General features: G+C 39.5%; 1 protein-coding gene across 3 annotated transcripts in view; it reads right to left on the bottom strand.

Annotated features, from left to right (window-relative positions):
- Positions 1–765: 765 nt before the first annotated feature.
- furin (furin, paired basic amino acid cleaving enzyme) overlaps positions 766–20,785 on the bottom strand; it is a 134,450-nt gene continuing 114,430 nt past the window's right edge. For all 3 annotated transcript variants that reach the window (XM_005802242.2, XM_023348700.1, XM_023348705.1), the window contains exons 10-16: positions 17,960–18,060; positions 15,037–15,140; positions 11,440–11,557; positions 10,146–10,325; positions 9,837–9,964; positions 9,097–9,225; positions 766–3,744 (exon numbers count right to left, since the gene is read on the bottom strand). In XM_005802242.2, the coding sequence (XP_005802299.1) occupies positions 3,023–3,744; positions 9,097–9,225; positions 9,837–9,964; positions 10,146–10,325; positions 11,440–11,557; positions 15,037–15,140; positions 17,960–18,060 (1,482 nt within the window). In that variant the 3' untranslated portion in view covers positions 766–3,022. The remainder of the gene's footprint in view (positions 3,745–9,096; positions 9,226–9,836; positions 9,965–10,145; positions 10,326–11,439; positions 11,558–15,036; positions 15,141–17,959; positions 18,061–20,785) is intronic.

Below are 20,785 nucleotides of genomic sequence, written 5' to 3' on the forward strand. Positions count from 1 at the left end.
TGACTTCTTGGATGTGTTGTGGTGACATCTTGGCTTCACCTTGGCATCTTTTAATAATTAGAGTACATAAAGGTGACTGTAGAGCTTCTTTGATCTCTATGGATTGATTATTATTGGTTATTTTCCTATTCTTTAATTCATTTCAATGGTAGCGTTTTATTTTCTTCAACATATTTCAGGGTTTAGTTTTCATTTTAATGCACTGTATGCTATAGATTATTTTTAGCTTATCCCATACAGTTAGCTTACAGTTATGATGAACATCAATTTGAAAAAAAAGCCAGCTTTAAAATAATTACACAAGATCAGCAACTTGCATGTGTCAGGTGTTTGGTCTGTTGATTTTCCATTCCTCTACAAAACCTACTTTTAAATGAATTGCCATGTAGAGATATAATTTATACCAGAAGCGATGATCGATCCGGTCATTGTTGTTGAAATGCTGTTATTTGAACACAACTGTAGATATTAATTTAAACCAAGAAATTCCTCCCGTTTTGGAGCTGAAGAGAGCAGTTTCTCGAAGGCGTTCTGGCAGCACGGCTCACTGCAGCTGCATACATGCCACAGACAGAATGCTGGCACCCAGATAAAGCCTGACGCTCCGAGTGAAGGAAACACATTTGCAACAGTGGCGTACGGCAATAAAGAAGTGATGAACCATCTGCTCTCTTGTGTGGCGTTTGGCGCATCCAGGGAAGAATTTCAGCCGCCCGAAACCCTTAAAGTTTTAAAAGCTGGCAGTAAAAACAAACTCGAGTCGCATTTACGCAACAGCCAAAATCTTTTTAATCCAGCATGAAACTCGTCTCCACAACTTTAAACAACCATTATTAGTTGAATAAAAAAAGAGCTATAAAACACACATAGAAAAAGCAATACAAGCTATCTCCTTTTTCAGTTACTGCAATTATTCCAGCCTTTAGATCCAAAGGCTTTGATTCAGCCTGTGTAGAGCTAAATCTACACAAATGGGAAATAAAGCATGTGGATGCCTGTTTAATGTATGGAGCTGACAATAGAAAGGGAGAGAACTTCACCTTGATGAAAATGTTCTGGCAGAGCAGCCCCCCAAAATCAATATACCGCGTGCTCTGTGGGGAAAATGAGAAGAAAATGATCATATTTCTTACCAGCAGCAACCGATTGGGACAGAGCGGCGAAAGGTCGGCCAAGCAGCTGTAGGCTAACTGATTTCATAAAGTCATTAAAGACAGAAAGAAAAAAAAAACTGAATATCTACGAGTCAGTAAGTTTTTCTGAGTGATACATCAGATATGTGTTCCTACTGTAGCTCGACCGAGAATGGAACATCCTCCACATTTTTCTGCTCAAACAGCCAGAGGGATGTTTTATCATGGCGTCCCACTGTGCCCAAGAAATCTTCAAATTAAAGTTTTGCAACTATTAATGAACAGCAAGCAAACCTCCTAACTCCCCGCTCTGCAATCTGCCAGGAAATAAATATATATACGAAACGAAAATGTATCAAAGCTCGGCTTGGATTTTGTGATCCATGAGATGTGTGCTTGATAAAGTAATGAGCTTGGTGGTTTAAAAGGTTTCATCTATATATATTTTTTATTATTATTTATTTTTTCTTACCAGTAAGTTATGATAATTCTACACAGATCCCAGCCTGCTGTTCCTACGTGTGGCTCTGGAATAGTTATGCAAGGATGGTATGCAGGACCCAAAATATGTGCTTTTACGTAGGAAGACGTTTAGCATGGAGAGAGCTTATATGACATGAAGTACATTTTGCCTCCTTGCTGCTTTCTTCATAGCAAACTGCACTGAATTTGACCCCTGGAGTTTCTTGGAACCACTGCTATTGCCCCCAAATGTGGGTCCTCCATGGATGAAGTGGTTAGAATGGTTACATTTGCATAACACCTCATACAATGCATTGCAAAAGTATTCATACCCCTTAAACTTTTCCCAATTTTGCCTCATACTTTCATATATTTTTAATGGGATTTTATATGATAAACCAACAGAGAACTGTGGACAACTATGAATTGGGGGATAAATTGTAGATGGCTTAATTTTTTTCCCTTACAAATAAACTTTTAAGCATGCAGTGTGGTGTCCATTAGTATTTAAGCCACCGTTTATAGTGCAAACCATTGGCTTTAAAAGTTACATTATTAGTAAATCTGTTGACAGGACAATTGTTAATTATGCCTTTAGAAAATCTGGCCCTAACAGAGGAAATCTGATGAGAAAAATGTTGTAGAGGGAAAGCCATTAAAAGTCCAATTTAAAGGTTGCAAAACACTGTGCAGAGAGAGGACAAAAACCATGTACTCCCAAACTACTTTGTGAAACCACAAAGGTCAGATAAGGCAACAATGTAAGGTTCTGGCCTACAAGAAAAATACTATGTGTGATAAAAAAAAACCCTGACCCTCTCCGTGACAACATTACGGAGGTATTATCATGCTGAGGGGATCTTTTACATCGTAAAGGGACAGGAAAGCTGATCAGTGTTGATGTGAAAACAAAATGGAGAGAAATAAAGGTTGATCTTTGAAAGATGACACACCCCATAAAACTGAGCTGTAATTTCAGCAGACTTTGGTTTCACTAAGTAGTCTGGGAGCTGAGTAGTGCAGGTGTACTTCATACCTTTCAGGTATTTTATTTGTAAAATATAAATATGTACCCTCTTAACTTCATGTCACACATATATGCCACCTTTTGGTCTATCACATAAACATCCCAGTGAAATACACTGAAGTTGGTGCTTTTACCAGACAACATGGACATTTTTTTTAAACTTTTGCAACACACTGTATTGGTGACAGAATTAAGGACATAATGGATATAACAGATAACATAAGTGATCAATGAAATCACTTAAATGATTAAAAGGTAAATAAATAGGTAATGCATTAGGATGTAGTGCTGATGGGACAGTAAGGCCTGTGTTTCTCCTTCATGTATCACCTCTGCACAGTCAGATCTCACACCCTCCACGCCACGGTGTGAGAAACCGCGGCGACTGAAGCTGATCCAGCTACATCAAGCTCTGCGTCTTGATAAAAGCTGTCCTCTCGCTCTGACCGTCCACTTCCTCGCTGTCTGATTCAGACTCACAGGCGATGGTGTCCTCGTCTGCCCACACAGTGGGGATCCCCTTGTAGCATATCCGAGCCTTCCTCTCCCGCCCCCGCTGGAAGCCCAAGCCAAGGCCCAGCCGAGTCCTCCTGGTGTCTGAAAACACAGAGGGCAGTTTGGTCCTCCAGGTCAAAGCGGCGTCTCCTGAGCGCACCTGAAGCAAGAAGAAGACCCCAACGAAGGCAGCCAGGATCAAGGCACAGCTGAGAACCGCCACGACGACAGGAAGCTGAGAGGGCGGAGCAGCACTGAGTCCTGGCGGTTCTTCAGTTGATCCGCTGTTCATGTCTGCTCCCGCCACCGCTGCTGCTGGTGTCTTCACCTCCGGCTCATCTTCTTCACCCTGCAGTCCTCCGGTAAGGGGGGATTTCCTCTGGACCTGGTTCTGGTGCAGGCAGGAGGTGAAGACTAGGTGGCTGTGAGTTGGACAGGAAAGGCAGTCTGTAGATCCAGAGCCTGAGCAGGTGAGGCAGGATGGGTGGCAAGACAGGCAGGCCTGAACAGAGGACAAGTCCACCCAGTTTTCCAGGGAGAGGTTGAGCAGTTGTGGGCCTGACGTGAAGCCTGGGGGGCAAAACTTCACACAGCCCTGGAGGAAGAGGGAGAAGCCTGGGCTACACTCTGGAAGAGGACAAATAAAGATCAAGGAATAAAATAAAAAAAAACAAACTTAAAAAACAACACAGTGAAAAATACACAACTCCATCACTGTAGTGTTTTAACAGGTAATGTGAACATTAACCTAGAAAGCTGTCTCAAAGGACCAGAGATTCTGTCAAAACAAACTCTGCTGCAGTTGTCGGCCCAGCATCTCTAAATATGATCTTGCCAAGATGTTTTTGTCTGAAAGCTGTTCCACACATGAAGCCATCTGATTGGTTAATCATCTCCCACCAACTACATCAACCCTGCAGGTGAACTCAGGACACTAATAACCAGAAGGCTTTCTCCTGGACTCAAAGGAATTGATCGCCCATTCCCTCACATTGGCTGCATTAAATGTTTTTTTTGTCCACATCATACCTTTTTTTTTATAATTTTGTATGCAGTTTTGTGTAAAACTGGTAAAAGATTAAAAGTTTCCCCACACAGTGTGGAACACGCTCAGCTTAACACAGTGCTTTATTATAAGCTGCATTCTTCATTGCATCAGCCTCCAGTTCCAGTGTGACCCAAAGTTTGGACCATCCAGGCAACTGTCCCCCGGTGCCAGAAGGGAGAACGCCACCTGCCATCCTTGGAGCAGAACCAGGCAATAGTGCACGTCTTGCAGTTTTATTCTGACCTTCTGCTCCCAGTATGCAAGGACTGCAGTTTGTGCCAAGACACCTCCAACAGCCAAACGGAGAGACTGCCACCAGGACTGCAGGTCCGCGGAGACCCGGGCTGCTTCAGCAGGAGCCGGCAAAACAGTTAGTTGGGTCTCAAATAAGGCACTCTGTTTTTTCTACTGTTGCTGTCGACAAAATTGGGGAGTCATGAAGGCGATCCTGGGATTTTGATTCTATCACGCTTCCATCTTTCCCCCCTAGATCAACATTAAATATTAAGAGTTCAGAATTATCTAATGGTAAGACTCTGAATCAGTTTTAATTGTTGATTTTAGTTTCTGTTTCCCTGTTAAATATTAATTCTTCAATCTGTAGTGTGTTGGCCAGAAGTACTCCTTTTAAATAGCTTGTTTGTTATTTGACACTTTGTTGTTATCTGTGTGTTTCTTAATTAACTGTCAGATTTCATGTTGAATTGAAATTAACCATGAATCCTGAGAAATACACAGAAATTTCAACGTGATTTATTTTAGTGTGATGTCCAGAGCTGACTGGAAATGAAATGTTTTCAGCTTTCAGGCTGATTCTGAGAATTTATGAGACTGTTTGACGTATGAACATTAATCAAAATATCTTTTGCTACTAGAAAATAAAGAAAATCTAAAATTTTGCCTTAGTTAATCTTAATTAAATATTTTTTTGCTAGTTAAAGGGGAAAAAAAACTACAGATAATTGTTAAAAGACTTAAGCTACATAAGCTACAATTTTCCGTTTAATTTATATCTTCTTATTCTGCTGAAGGTCATTTAAAGATTTTCATTTAAAACTGGATGAATATTTTTTTTCTCATTTAATTCCAGCCTGACCATGCAGTTTGTTCCCAGCAGCCTGTCACAAACAAAACCAAATATGTTTCCATTTCTTAAGCTGAATCTGTCAAAACAAAACAAAACAAAAAAAAAACTGGATGACAAAATCCGGCACCTAAAATATTTCTGGACCAACAGTGTTTGCCAAAGAGATATCAGCTGAAAACCAGGGATCTGCAATAGTGACAATATTTGATGTATTTATTGTGATAAAAAACTAACTACAAAAATAATTATCATCATGTTGTATCTTAGGGTAAGGGTTAGGGCTAGTCTATCAGCCTATTAGAGCCTCAAACAAATACAATTGGCAAGAGTAATAACATTATGTTGTGTAAATGTGCTGCTTCACAATAATCATATTCAATATTCTCTAAATATAAACTGCATTTACAGATTTTTCAGAAGGAAAATTAATTAAACAGCAATGGTACATGAACAACAATCAGTAATATTTTTAAGAAAATTGAAACACAGGAATGCACCAGTTGATGTCTATGAGGTTAATGTGTTCTTGACAGACAGTTATGATATTAAAGAATCACCTTAATGCAATAACACCTCATGTGTCAGATTGTGATACTATGTTGTTTTTTGTGTCAAAAAAAACCCAACATAAAATAAAAAGAGGATCTAAAATTGTCCCCAGTACAAGCTGCTAATTCAAAGTAGATTTTTTTTTGTATAACATATCTGTCATGTTAACACTGTTGCACCAGTGGTGTGGTTTAATGCCTCAATGAGCCGCTATGTTCATTACACAAGCTCCAGTAATCACAATGTCAAAGAGGAGATTCTTTCAATCCATTTAGCAGAAACGTTCTAAAAGAATTTCTGAGAATGTTCCTGAAAACCTCCTTTATCATACTGGTTTTACCTTGAAACACAAATATTTCCCCCCCTCGCCTACACAGTTTGTTAGGTTGTCAATATGTCTTAGCCACAGCCAGCCACTGACGTAAGAGCGAGTAACTGTGCTTACTGAATATTACATCCTTTTCAAGTGTCTTAATTGAAAAACACAATAAGAAGAAATTGGAAACATATAGTGTGCTCTGAATGATCTAGTACGAACAAAACATCCAGAAGTAGAGTAGGTACATTTATTTACATTAACATTCTGTTAGTTATATAAATGAATGAGAAGTTTAAGTATAATCAGCTTAGAAAGATTTCAACATGTCAGTGGAGTCAGCTCAGTCCGTTTCCAAGCTTTCTCTTGTAAAGTTAATTTCTCCATTTTTAATTAAAGTTAAATTCTGTCTGAAGAAGCTGAGCCTTATTTAAACTGAATGGACATGATGAATGATTTAATACCCTCAAGCCTCCATCAGATGTAATCTTCTAGTGAGATTAAGAACATAAACGTCATCTGTTCAAAACATCTGGCTTAAAAAGATGATCTTCAAACGGCTGACCAAGACGAGGATGTTTTTAAATGCTGTAGTGATGATCATCAGGAACCGTCATCTAATGTGTTTGTTGCTCTTAGCTAATCAATTTTACTGTGATCTCATGTGTTTGATGATCATTGCTTTAATAAATTAAACTTCTGAGGTCATTAGTTTTTTTTCTTGGTAAAATAAAAGAATCACTGCATGGAATACAAATGAGAGAAAAATAAAATACAATCATATTTTACACTAACACAATGAAAACACCAAACAGTAGACTGCTCCCTGTAGGTCAGAGGACAGATAGTGCCTGAAGCGGAGAAGCCTCGTTTGCACTAATATGAAAGCTGCTCTGGTCTGTTGTGGTCAGCAACAAGCTTCCTGCAAGTTCTTCATTTTCCAGGCTCAATTTTATATTTTTCCTGCAGTTTCTAAAACATTCTGGACATCGGAGCGCAAACGTAGTTGGGTTCAAGTCTCTGGACGTTCCACGAATCAAGAGGGAACAAGATGCTGAAGTTAAAGCTCTGATTAAACAGTGTGAAGAGGTCGTTTCTCAACTTTATGCCATTTTGACTAAGATAGATTAGATCTTCTGGCTGCAGACCCTGAACTCTCCCGAGGGAGGCCTGAGTGTCCCTCCTGGACCTGTTATTCTTGTGACCCAATTTGAGATAAGGTGAAATCAGTGGATGGATGCAGCAGCAGATACAATATATCCGTAACACAGCCTCTGGGCTTTCTTAGCTTTCTGTGGGCTGCTGTTGTTATTTAAACCCTTGTTGATTGTCCTCCATCCCTAAATGAGAACATTTATAAGAAGAATCTCGTGTAGTAGATCAGAATTTAAGTTTATTTCACCTAAATTAAAAAAAAAAAGTGTAAAACAAGATTAGAGAATACTTTATTTGTCTTCATACAGTGCTGGGAGCATCTATTTTATCAATCATCTCAAGACAATTACTCCTTTAGCAGTGCCTAGATATTTTTCAAATTTTCCAGAAATCTTCCCAACTGTAACTATCTTCTGGCGCTGACAGAAAATGTCTCTTTTCTGTCTCTTCCTCTCATATATTTAGCTTAATTTCTGGCAGTTCTGGATTTCGTGTCTGGGAAGTCATTAGGAAACTGGGGGTGTGTGAATGAAAGGATTAGCAGTGAGAGCAGATTTAATCTGAATGATTAAGGAGAGAGTCTGACGGATCAAAGGGGAAAAAAAAACATTTCTGACCTTGTGTGTCTCTGTTGAGATTGTCGGAAGCTCTTGCATTATTGTGGTTTTATTTTCACCTGCTGTTCCCACTATGCCCAACACGCTTGTATGACATATGGCAACGTGCTAATTTATGGTGCACAAATAAACAGATGCACAAGGGGGGCTGTGAACGCCTAATCTGTATTCACAACATTTGCGTTACAGACGCCACGACGCCCAACACATGCAGACCTGAGGCCTGTTTCATAACAGACAACAATACTGAGACAAGGCATTATCAGAGTAATGTCTTTACATCCCTTAAACTTTTCCATGTTATGTCATGTTAAAATCATGAACTTCGAAGTGGAAAAAAAATTAGTGATATTGTTTTCAGACCATATTTTTTGTTTCTGTGGGAGTTTACATATGTAGATGCTGAATTATGTTTGCTGGTAATTTTTGAAGAACATTTATAGTATAAGTTTAAGCTCAGATCTCAGTGGAGGAAAGGGTCAGTGAATGTGTATTTTCAAGACTCCCCATGTATTTTGTTTTAGATTTCACCCTGGACTTTGGTCATATTTTCAGGGCAATGAATAAAATTTATATTTAAGGTTCCTCCTTCCTCATGTCTGCAGTGCCGTCTACAATGTGGCAAACTGAAATCATAACTTCTTATAATTTCTTCTTGCCAGATTTATGAAGGGCAGAGCTCATAGTTGTCCTGTCAACATACTCTCTCACCTGATCCATCTTTTCTGCTTATTCTTCTACTTGCCCGTCAGTTTCAGTTGAGGCTACATCTCAGGTTTTCAGTTTTGCAGCACTGCGTTTGTTACATTAAATGTTCAAAGTTTATATTTCTTGGCCTCCCTCGGTCGGTCCTCATGAAGCTGTTTGTTCACTAATGTTTTCAGCTGGACTTACAGTCAGAGTAAATTACATCAAGGTGGACACTATTTACTAGCTCCATGACTTCTGAAGGCAACTTATTTCTCTGGAATTTATTAAGTGGTATCAGAAAAAAGGGGAGAGAATACATGTGCATACTTTGAAAACTACATACACTATTTTTCTTCCACTTGGCACTTATGGTCCACTCTGTATTGCTCCATCACAAAAGCCCAATAAATTATTTTCAAGTTCACTTTCTAGAGTAAAGAAATGCATGGATATTTTTGAAACATGTTCTATGATCCAATTTAAATTCTGTGTGTCAGTGGAGGCAGAGTGTTCTCACCAATACAGATCTGCTGGGCATCGAAGGTCTTGCAGCTGTTGTTGGAAGGTCGAGGGAAGTCGGGCGACGAGGGGTTAACAACGCTGGGGCCGGTGCCCCACAGGGTGAGGGTGAACTGACTCAATACACCTGTGAGAGGGAAACAAAGAAGTGAGGAGTTCAAAATGAGATGGAGGTAAATATCAAGTTAGCAGCTCTCAGTGGGGGAACAGAGTGAACTGGCTGAGAAGAGGATGTGGGGGTGGAAGGAGAGGAAACAAGTGATGCGAGCGGGGCCAAACACAACTCAGGAGGAGGATCGACACCAGCAGAGGAAGAGAAAGTACTCCCATTTCATTTCTTCTGCAGCTCTGAGTAAACAGAACCACAGGATAAACACAGAGATGTTAACTCTCCTCAACCATAAGCTGGATTCTGAGCTAAAAAAAAAAAAAAAAAGCAGCCTCCAATGTTGGAAATGAAAACCTTGTTCAGAGGTTCTGATTAAAAAGCTGTAAGATATTTTCTTGTAACGGCTGTCGACTTTTAATCTGGATGTGCTTCTGAGAGGCTCTCCTCTGGACAGCAAAAAAAATTACACACCCTGTCATTAGACGAGGAATAAAAGAGGCACTGAAAAGGCCTTTTAAATGAAGCATGAAAACATGCAGTGAGATTGGAGTTGGCGAGGGGGCAGCTGATGCTGACATCACTGTGGTTTTGAAATAATGTATACAGATTAATGATAATGAGCGATTTACCATAGTCACGTCCATTAGATGCAACGTTTTCTATCTCTAGGGTCCACTCTCCCTGTGGGTCCTCATCCCACGAGTGGGTGGTCATAAAGGCCCAGTCATTGAACCCCTCCGAAGAATAGTCATTGGGCCTTAATAGACAACAAGAGAAAACTTATTTTCTTTTTTCTTTTTTATTGTGTGTGGGAATCGCTGAATACAGCCCGGTATAAAGCAAACACACACACGCGCACGGCCACACATTGAGTCTGTCTAAAAGAGAAGGGTTTACGTCATGAAGCGGCATCAGAAGAGCCGCGTTTAACTGTGTACCTTGGGAACAGCAGGGTGGAACGTGTTCCCAGTGGGCTGATGAGATGAATGGCCAATTTTCCTCGCTGGTTATGAGAAAGACTGAGGCGAGCCTGAGCGTGCTCCAGAGATCGGACATACTCCGGTCGCCCCCAGCAGGCATCAACGCTCTTGCTGAACACCAGCTTGTTCCCGATGTCTCTGCAGGGTTGTCGAGAGGAGCGGAGAGTGGTTAATGTTGTGTGTCTGCAGAAAACGGACACAGGCAATCACACTGTGCTAAGAATCTAAACGTCTTCAACGGCCTCAGGGCAGATGCTGGGAGGGATGAGGAGCCAGCGAATGGATTTAATAAAACTAAAACCCTCTGCTGTGCACACACACATCTTCCTCCCACAGGAAGCCAAAAACTGTTTTCCTCAGTTGTAGGATCCACCATTTCCAGTGGTTCTAAAATTTTGAAAATAAGAGAAAACCTGAATCTTATATGCTGTTACATAACTTTTATCCACATGGTAATGTTTATTTATCACGCAAGACCAAGCAACTTCACATTCAGTTCTACTGTAAATTTTCAGGCTTTGTTTTTAAACAGGTATTGTGTTAAGCTTTACTTGCAAGCTCAAATATATTTGAAAAGTAAATTTGATTAAATTCATATTAGGTAGATTTAATACACAGACAGATACATGCAAAGAGATTATTTCTGTTAATTTAGTTGATTATGGATTACAGCTGATGAAAAAACTAAATTTTGTCTAAAGTTAGAATTGAGTGCACTGGATAGATTTGGGGTTTAGGTCAGGTCAGTTATTCAGTGAAACAAACACCATGGTAACACAGCCATTAAAGCAGGTGTAAGTACTTTGTACTTTAGGTAGAGTGGGTAGGTGCCAAGTTTTGCTGAAAAGTGACATCAGCATCTCCAGAAAGCTTGTCAGCAAAACAGAAAGTTGTCAAATACGTCCTAGTAGACAACTAGGTTAAACAAATCAACTATGTGTGCATGGAATCATTAAAAAGATAAACATAAACAGTTAGCAGGGCTTTGTGTACTATATTTCTATTACTTATGAAGTAAACCAATAACTGAATAGCCTAGCCCTTACCCTATACTATTCCTAACCAGTAAATGCCCAACCCTAAACCTAACCTAACCTACACTAAGTTTAACCCAAACACAGCACCTCTTCTTGTGGGACCTGGAGCAATGGGTCCTCAGAAATGTAGTATGTGTTGGAAAAATAGACCTTACAACATGAAATGCTTAAATATCCTCCCCCCCCCCACACACACACACAAGAGAGAATCTAACCTTGGTTCTGTAAGCATTGTCAGAACACATTGGTGCTGTGGTTCCACTGTCGTCCAGTTCTGTGCCAAACTCACCATAGCGCCTGCATCTAGTAAGCCATAGCCATACGAATGACTCACTGAGGAAAAAAGAGAATAGATGGACAACAGTGACATTGAGAGAATGATATAGGCTACAGCTTCAGAACACCTTTTCAGAAACACAATTTTGAGCTTTAATTCAGAAGACTCTCTAAAATCCCTAAAATGCCCCGCCGATCTTTAACAGCACTATCCAGCTACTTTTCCCTTTCTGCAGTCACCAATAATACAAGTATGCCCTTTTAATAAATGCAAAAGATCTTTAGGGAGACATGAGAACATTTTCTTTTATCGGAGCTGCTTGAATGTTGTGTGTGTGTGATTGACAGACACTGGCAGGAGAATAACAGCCAAAGTAAACAAACACATCCCGTTCCTCACAAGACATGGACAGACAGTTTTGTGTGCTGGAGCCGAGCATTAAAGATACTACTGAGGGTGACATAAGAAGCTGGCTTTTGTTGTGTGAAAGCCTTTTTAGTGCCTCTTTCCACAAATGTCCACAACATTTTCCTACTGGTAAACATGGTGTGTACTTCCCTGAACATTTTGAAAGAAGCAGAGTTGATGGGGAAAGCCAAAGTGGTCATGGAAAGTACACCCTCTTTTAACTTTAAAGGTGAGCTATTGTGCTTCCTTGAACAGGTTAGGATAGTTCTATGGGCTATATGAAACATGTTTATGACATTCTTTGGGCTTTGTAGGGGTTGCTAGGTAACGGACTAGGCTTTGATGGGGTTGCTAGGTGAGGGGCAGCGGCTGCCGATTTGTGACGTTACATTCCAAAGGTTTTTGAAATAGATAACTTTCCAGACATCAAAAAACTTTAAATTTATTGCTAAAAACAACTGGATGTTTTTTTTTTTTTTTGTAAATGCTTGGGCTATTTTTAGAAGCAGTGGAAACCCAAATGGAAGTACAAAAACATTAAAAATGTAAAATACATAATACATTCTCTTTTATATTCTCCAGCCATAAAGAGGATCTAGTCTGGTTTGGTACAACTTTGCTGCCCTTATAGGAATTAAGAGGAAATATAGCAGCCAGGCATTGTTAATTAAAACACTTGATTATTGACCACCGGTAGGTGTGATCTTATCTATAAAAGCAGGATCATTTGCATTTTGCTGGTCTGGTGGGTTCGGGCAAGTACAATCTCAAGGCAGAAAGACGTCAGCAGTATGCAAAGAGAATTGCTGCTGCTGAATGATTCTTGTTGCAATGGCCTTTGGATACTTGAGATCAAAGTTGGGACATAATCTACACCAAATAGAGCACATTAGCACAAACACTTCAGAAGGTTTATATCAGCGGGGGCTGATCTAAACTGGTTTTGCCCAAAAATGGGGACAGGATGTTAAAAGCTCTACATAATAATCAGCTACTGAAGATGGTGCTACAAGTGATAAAATTACAGGATGTTTTTAGCATTCCACACTAGGCTTTTCCATTCAGATTTTATCTTTGTTTACAAAATTATATGGGTTGCATGTGTTTTGCAACTAATATCATTTAATTTGCTTATGACCAGATGACTTTATTTATGTCTTGCAAATGAATTCATACTACATTTACCACATTTTGTCATGTCAGCCTAAACAAAAAGAAGTGTTACCAAACTATCTTCAGAAGTAAGCTAATTAGTAAACAGTTAACCTGTGCTCACCTTTAAAGTTTACGGCCTTATTCAATATACTAAAACGTGTTCTGGTGAGAGTCATTTGTCAGATTAAAAGTTATTTTTGAAAATAACCTTTTATGTCTAAAAGTATTGAACATGCTCTTCTTCAAGTTCACATTTCTGTGTTAATTTTTTTTATTGGTCTGATGTAATGTTGTAATCTTAAGTGTTGTGTTTTTGTTAGCCGTAAGTGGGAAAACAAACTAACAGAAATAAAGGCATGAAAAAATCAGTTTATGTTTTCCCTTAGTGAATTTAAAGTAGTGAAATAAATGAGCGTTAATGAACAAACAGCAACGTGAAGACAGGTCATGATGTTCAGGGCTAAAGTTGTCAGGAACTTTAAAGCAAGGTTAAATTGTAGTATACTGTCACAAGGATACCAATCTAATATATCATCCTAAAAATAAGTGCATGGCACATCCAATAAAGCTGAATGGCGGAGCAAGAAGAGCATTAATTAGAAGCGACCAAAAGGCATAGGGTGACCCTGGAGGAGCTGGAGAGATCCACAGCTCAGGTGGAAGAATCAGATGACAAGAAGTGGATGCCGATTCTACAAAACCAAGTTTTATGGAAGAGAATAGAATTGAATAGAATTCAACTTTATTGTCATTGCACTGTCACAAGTACAAGCAACGAGATGTAGTTTGCATCTATCCAGAAGTGCTCTACGAGATATAAATATTTATTTACGGATATACAAGACTATGTATGTATGGACTATAAGGGGTTATAGCAAGAGACATAGATATTGTGTATAAATATAAATATGGGAGCTATATGCACAGATTATACAGAATATACAAGAATGTTAGGGAATGGATTATAGATAAATAATGGCAGATAAAATTTACAGGTTGAGTGGTAAGTGGTTAGTTAAAGAAAGACATAGAAAAGTCTCATTTGCATTTTCCCACAAGCATATTGAAGTAAATATGACCACAATGGAACTTTTTCACTTATATTCCATAGGGCTATCTGTGCTGCAAAACTATCATCACTATCAGATGTTCATCAATATGTTCGCCCCCACACCCACCCACCGGATATTTGGGGGGTTTTCTACATGTGAAGCAAGTGAGTAAGTAAAATCTATGTATGCATCACCTTTCAAGATATACAAATCACTAAGTGCTTTGCAGTAGTATGACACAACAACATAAACCCCCCGCAAAATAATTTGAAATAACCCTGAAAACACAGCAAGAGCTACAATGGAATAAATAACTAGATTAAAACATATTGTGTTGAAATTACCCACTGAAAGTTCAGACCTAAATTTAATTCAGAATCTTTGGCAACACTTTTCTTTGTTAAAACATATTATATTATTAAAGTGCATTGTAGTGATTAAAAAAATCAAAAACAAATTGAAGAACGATAGATAAATTTTAAAAGCATTCTACACTTTATAGAGGAAATGTTTATTTGCTACAGGAAGCAGTCATACATTTTATAAATGTGTTTTATAGGCACCTTGTGTTTCTCAGGGACACTGCAGCATGTGAGGAGTTGTAGATTGTGATGAAAAATCTGTGATTTTTAGAACCCTGGCTCTACCTCCGGAGCCACAGCTGCTAGTGGTTTGTGAAATACTGGAAAAAGAAACCCCATCTGCAATTTAATCTCAGATGGGCTATAATGACTGTAATGCTTTGGCTCTGCAGAGAGAGATTGTTATTGCCAAACAAGTAATATGTTTGGGAGACTTAATAGATTTTTCTTTGTACAAAAATGACATATACACATGCAGCAGAGAGGGATAAAAATAATCCCCAATTATAAGATATCATCTGTGCTTTATTTGGACGACAGAAAATAATCAGTATATACCAATGCGTCCCACTCCATTGGTCTTCCAGTCTCCGGCGATAAGGTGCCCGGGTAACGACGTCCTCACCACCAGGTGCTGCATGTCCCTCCAGGTCAGGTTCATGCTGAAACACCAAAAGCAGGAGAGCAATTTAACTGCATTGACTTTCTGTCATGTAACAGATGATGGTAATAATTTCGACATTAGGCGCGTCATGAGTAAAGTCAGGTTTTGCTGACCTCAACAGCACAATAATGTAGCAGAGGAAATGTGAGGAGCTGAGGGACATGGAAAAGGTCAGGGGACTGCAGACACGACTGAAATGTAATCAATACCAGCATATGCAGCGAGGACAAATGGGCACCTTTGAAAATAACATCCTGAGACACGAAGGAGACTGAGAGGCTTATTCCAAAGAATTATATAACTAAGCAGTTAGAGTGTTTTTCAAAACTAACCAAACACTCCTTGAACTTTTTCACATTTTACCATATAATAACCACATATTTCATTGTATTTTACAGGGATTTTCTGTGACATGCCAACACAAAGTAGAGCATAATTGTGAAGTGGAAAAAACATTGGTTTTAGTTCTTTGAACTGAAAACCATGTATGCTTTTATTTTTACTTCCTAATTACGGCACTACCTTGAGTTGGTCTGTCACATACAGTCCCATTAAATTACATAAAGAGTCTGAGGTTGTACCATAAAAATGTGAAAGGGTTCAAGGGGTAATGGTATCAAGGCACTCTAACTGATACCATAAAATATCAGAGTTAAAATGGTACTGTGTAACTTATTATCCTGAGAGGTCAAAGAACATAATAAACAGTAGCTATAAAACCAAGTAGAACGGCGTTCATCCTTTCTCCAGAAGCAAGTCTCAAATGAGGTATAGGACTCAGGGCCAAGGTCACTTTCTACACAGTACTGGCTTTCATAAAATCCAGACTTTTTTCTCTCATTTAGATTTAATGGAGACACATTCATTAGAACAGCCTCAGAAGAACCAATGAAGAAAAACTCTCCAGCAGGTTTGAATAACAAAACGATGAATCACAGTGCTTACTAAGCTCAGCACCACAGTTGACTGAAATAGAAGCAGTACTTCGCCGAGGCGCATCTCCTCCTCCCTCCATACACATCAGCATCCTTCCCTCACATCCTCTCATGAGTTATTAATGTACAAGATCCCCCTAGATCCACTCAATGTGACATCAACCAAGAGCAGGGAGAGCGATGATAATAAAATGATAAAACAACAGAAAGCCAAAAAAACTTTCTGCCTATTAAACAATTCCATCTGCAGCAGTTTTAGTGTGGGCCTAGTCTGATAAAGCAGCTATGCTGTTATTACTGCAGCCTGTCAGGAAAGGGGTGCCTGCTGGGATGCACCAAGTACTGCCTGATAACTGATAGTCAATGCGGTGAAAACCCGAGTTCTGTCAGTTACTGGCCATTTCTCATGATATATCACAGCTGACAGCGCAGAGATAAGCCAGGGAGGCTGAGGAGGCTTACCTGTGCTGTAAAGCTGCGCCAGATTGGATTCGACACCTGTCATCACTAACGCAGACATGAGGGGAATTATGCAAAGTGGAGAGCAGCTGAGTGATAAGACAGACTCAAGACATGCAAGATACAAGTGCAGATAATGTGGATGACGGAGATGGCTCAGAGAAGCTCGGGACACCTGCAGTCCTGCGTGAGCAATAATGAGAAAGATTCTCAAGGATACGACTCTTATGAGCAGCCCTACAGGTATTTGAAAGTCTATGTGTGCTGCAGCTGCTGATTTATCTCAGTAATTAAGTGATTATCAAAAGCTTAATTTGCTGTGGAAAGAATTTCTGCTGGGAGTCAGTCCAGCGTTGATTCCCGGAGGTGTCTGTGAAGTCACAGCTGTGAGCGCACACCTCCCATGGAGACAGGGTGGAGAATAGTGGTAAAGATAAAGCCAACAATATTCCTGCACTTTAAAAGTCCAGCGTGCTCAAAGATGATTGACAATACTGGCTAAAACTGTTTCCATTTTTATTAGTCTGATTCTTCTGAAAATTTCTTAAAAGTTTCTTTAAATTCTGAAGTTAGCATCCACTCAGATCACTGTGCCTTTAAGCAATTAGGGAAAATCCAGATGAAGATGATGTCATGGCTTCGAGATAGTGACCTGATTTCAATTAATTGGAGGCACACCTGTGAATGTCAGTTAAAGTGTTGGGGACAAAAATGGTGACCTTCACAAATGGGTCGTCCTTGAACCACTTTGAGGATGAATCCAGTTGTTATACTCAAACATAAATATCTTGGTGGATGTTCAGCCATCATGCTGGTCAGATTGATCAGTTCTGTGTCACAGAGATAAAGAGAGTTTTGGGGGAACCTATGCATGTATCAACCCCAGAACAATTGCAAAAGGCCTTTTGAAGATATTCAAAACATGTTAATTGTTACAAAAAGTCTATTGTTTCTCATTATTTTGCAATAAGACAATTATCCAGATATTATTGGGGGTCTATGTATCCCGTATCAGGATACACAGACCCCTCTATGTCCATCCAACATGTCCAGGACATACCCTGTCTCTTGCCAAATGATCATTGGAGACAGACCCCAGCCCCCCACATGACCCCTGTGTTTGACCCTGTATGTACAATTTTAAGCCTGCATGGATTAAAGAAACAAAACACTGAATTTAATGTTGTGCCACAACTTCTTATTTTTAAAAATCGAAGTTTAATGCTGTATATTAATTTCCCACTCTAAAGAGACCAGTTCAAATACATTATTAAAACCCTAAAGTTAAAATGCCATTTATGTCCCTGATGACTGTATGTAGACATCTGACAGATACTGTATGTTAAATAAAAAAATAAAATAAAATAGATGGAGAAGCAGGCCAGTGACACTGCTGTAAAAGTCATCTGTCATTCCAACTCACTTTGCCTCCAGAGCCAGAGCGATGATCCCAGCAGCTAGAGGAGCCGAGGCAGACGTCCCCGTGTGAGAGTCAGTGCATTTCTGCCTCAGGTCTGTGGTTACCTTAGAGAGAATAAGAACAGAGGGAAGTGCACATAAATACAAAAGGAGAGAGACAGAGCTAATGTGACACTTCACTATGAATTCACAGCGAGGAAAGCTGAGTGTTAGACAGGGGAGGGACAGAGATAATATGAGTTTTCCCTGCAGCTATCTAAGATGGAAGAAGAATGAGAGGGAGGAGGAGAGAATGAGTCGGTAGGTTCAGTCTCAGGTCTCTGGACGCCTGCCAAGGGGTCACAGGCGGGACAGTGAATGTCAGCCAAGTTGGCCCCAGCCAGGTCTGTTGCTGGTGAGACGAAGGGTCTTAGTGCTCCATGCACGCTTCTTATCTTCCTGTCTGTCAGTACCAGGAAGCTAATGATGCCTGTCTGGGTCACAATGAGGACACACTGGTAATGACAAAGAGGCCGGAAGCAAAGACAGGCAGTGAAGGTTAGAGATGGAGAATCTGCTTGCAACTTTTGGCCTGACAGCTTGTGGCACTAATGACCATTATCAGCTGAAGACGTCTCTGTGTCAGAGGTGTAAACAAAACCGGTCAGGCGTCTGAACAGGACAACTGTTCCACTTGGAACTGGACCAAACAGCCATTTCATAGATATCTGCTAACTGAAAAATGTTTTCTCATTAAATGTATTCATTTAGTACAAGGTGAAACATTTTTTATAAGACTTGGCAGAGGTTTTCTTTTATTATTATTTGTTTTATGATAGTGGAAAGTAGTTAGAAGGGACATAGGGGATAAATTAAACTTATTTTTGTGCAATAAAAAATATCAATCACGTAGCTATAAATGCGGACATAATAAACAAAATTTAACTCATAAAACGATTAAACAAAAATGATTACAGATCCTGATCAGAAAAGTCCTGTGGCCAAACATTTTAGGGATATGTAGTCTGTAGTCAAGTTTTTCTAGCATGATTGGCCTGTATTGATCAACTCTGTTCAGCTTCAGTGACTCTTCTAGACATAAAAGGATTCCAACAGAATGATGCTGCCTCTACCATGTCTCATGTTTGTGGGATGGTGTGTTCAGAGTGACAGTCTTAGTTTTCTGCAACACAAGTTGCAAATGTTTAGGCCGTAGGCAAAACAAACAAGCAAACAAAAATCTGCTGTACGTAGTTTCTTCTGGCCAGAGCATTTTCTCCTTTACTGAAAACTCCATGAATTTCACATATGAAAATGATAAGAAAAAAACATGTACCACATAAAAAATGCATGTGGTGCGCACAAGTTTTCACTTGTAATTTGGATGATAAGCTAAAGAGTTCTATGAAAGGCTTAAAGCATGGAAAATTATTTCATAACCTAGCGAAGCATTAAGCTAATCCACAACTTCAACCCTACTGCGTGTGTTCTTGGTTTTATTATGCTGTTTGCTCACTAATGATCTCAACCAAAGCTCTAAGGCCTTCGTACAACATCCGTATTTATGCTGAGCTTAAATTACACACAGGTGGACTTAAATTACTTATCTCCAAGAGGCATTTGGATTTTCTTTACTGATATTTGAGTAAAGTAAAGGATAAACACAGACTTCTCAGATTCTTTTATGAAAAATGTTTTGGAAACCACATATATTGCCCTTCTACTTCACACCATGCATTACTTGGTGGTGGTCGATAATGTGCCATTTTCATATGATACTGGCATTTACAACTGATTTTGATGCAATAATCAAGCCTGAAGTAAAGCTGTGCAGAATGAGAGATTTTCTGTGACCGGTTTATCGTTGCAGTGTCTGTTACAGCTACAACAGCCCCAGTTTCAGGGTGTGTATATTCACTAAATATTTTCAGCCTCCACAGGCACACTTGGCCATAAAAGCTCTGTGATTCTGACTAATTTAATTATGCAAACAAAAGCCAGGGGACTTTCTTAAAATAACATTATTACGATGATTATGATTAAGCTTTTTATTCAACACAATGTCTTTAAGATTTTTTTAAGCATCTATGTGGTAACCTGGTGGTGTGGTTGTGCAATAATCATCACACCTAATAGCAAAAGCATTTCTCTTTGTTCAGCTTTGCTCAAGCATGTGTCAGTGCCCTCTGTTGTTCAGCTTTCAACCCCGATCCAAAGGCATGAATGTTAGGCTAATTGGACAACCTAAACTGCCTTTATAGTGTGAGAGAGTCTGCATGGTTCTGTCCTTGTGTCTTTGTGAGTGAGGAAACTATCTGTGATTTTCTGACTTACTAGAAGAAGGTGTGATTTAAAATTTTTTCTTTTCTTATGAAATAACAGGTCACTAAATCCCAACCCCAAATGATCAGCTGGCTTGCTGTGGAAGCCCCCATTGCAACTGCGGCAATTACACCAACACTGGGATCATAAATACCAGTGTTAGACAAAGAGACGTGGCATGAAATAACTTTCAGGACAAACACCAGCAGCCTCATAGTTGCAAAATCAAGTCAGTGCTGCTTCACCTCTTGAAAACAAGTTTAATTTCACCTGTTTTGATGAAGTGCATTTGTTTGCCTGCAGCTGCCCTTTGGTGTATTTTGGATAAAAAAAAGGAAGATTCATAGCTGTTTCATGTTATTCTGATCCCTGGAGGCAAGCCTTTCATCAGTTGAAAAGCAGCTTGAAAGAAGCATGTGACATTTTCAGGGTTTGTCCGCTCTCCTTGTTGGATGTGGTGCATCAGACGCTCTGATTTCTGACAGCTTGATGCTTATTTACAACATGACAGACAAAGGTTTCATGTGAA

The sequence above is a fragment of the Xiphophorus maculatus genome, chromosome 2, assembly GCF_002775205.1.
Source record: "Xiphophorus maculatus strain JP 163 A chromosome 2, X_maculatus-5.0-male, whole genome shotgun sequence".
Lineage (NCBI taxonomy): Eukaryota > Metazoa > Chordata > Actinopteri > Cyprinodontiformes > Poeciliidae > Xiphophorus > Xiphophorus maculatus.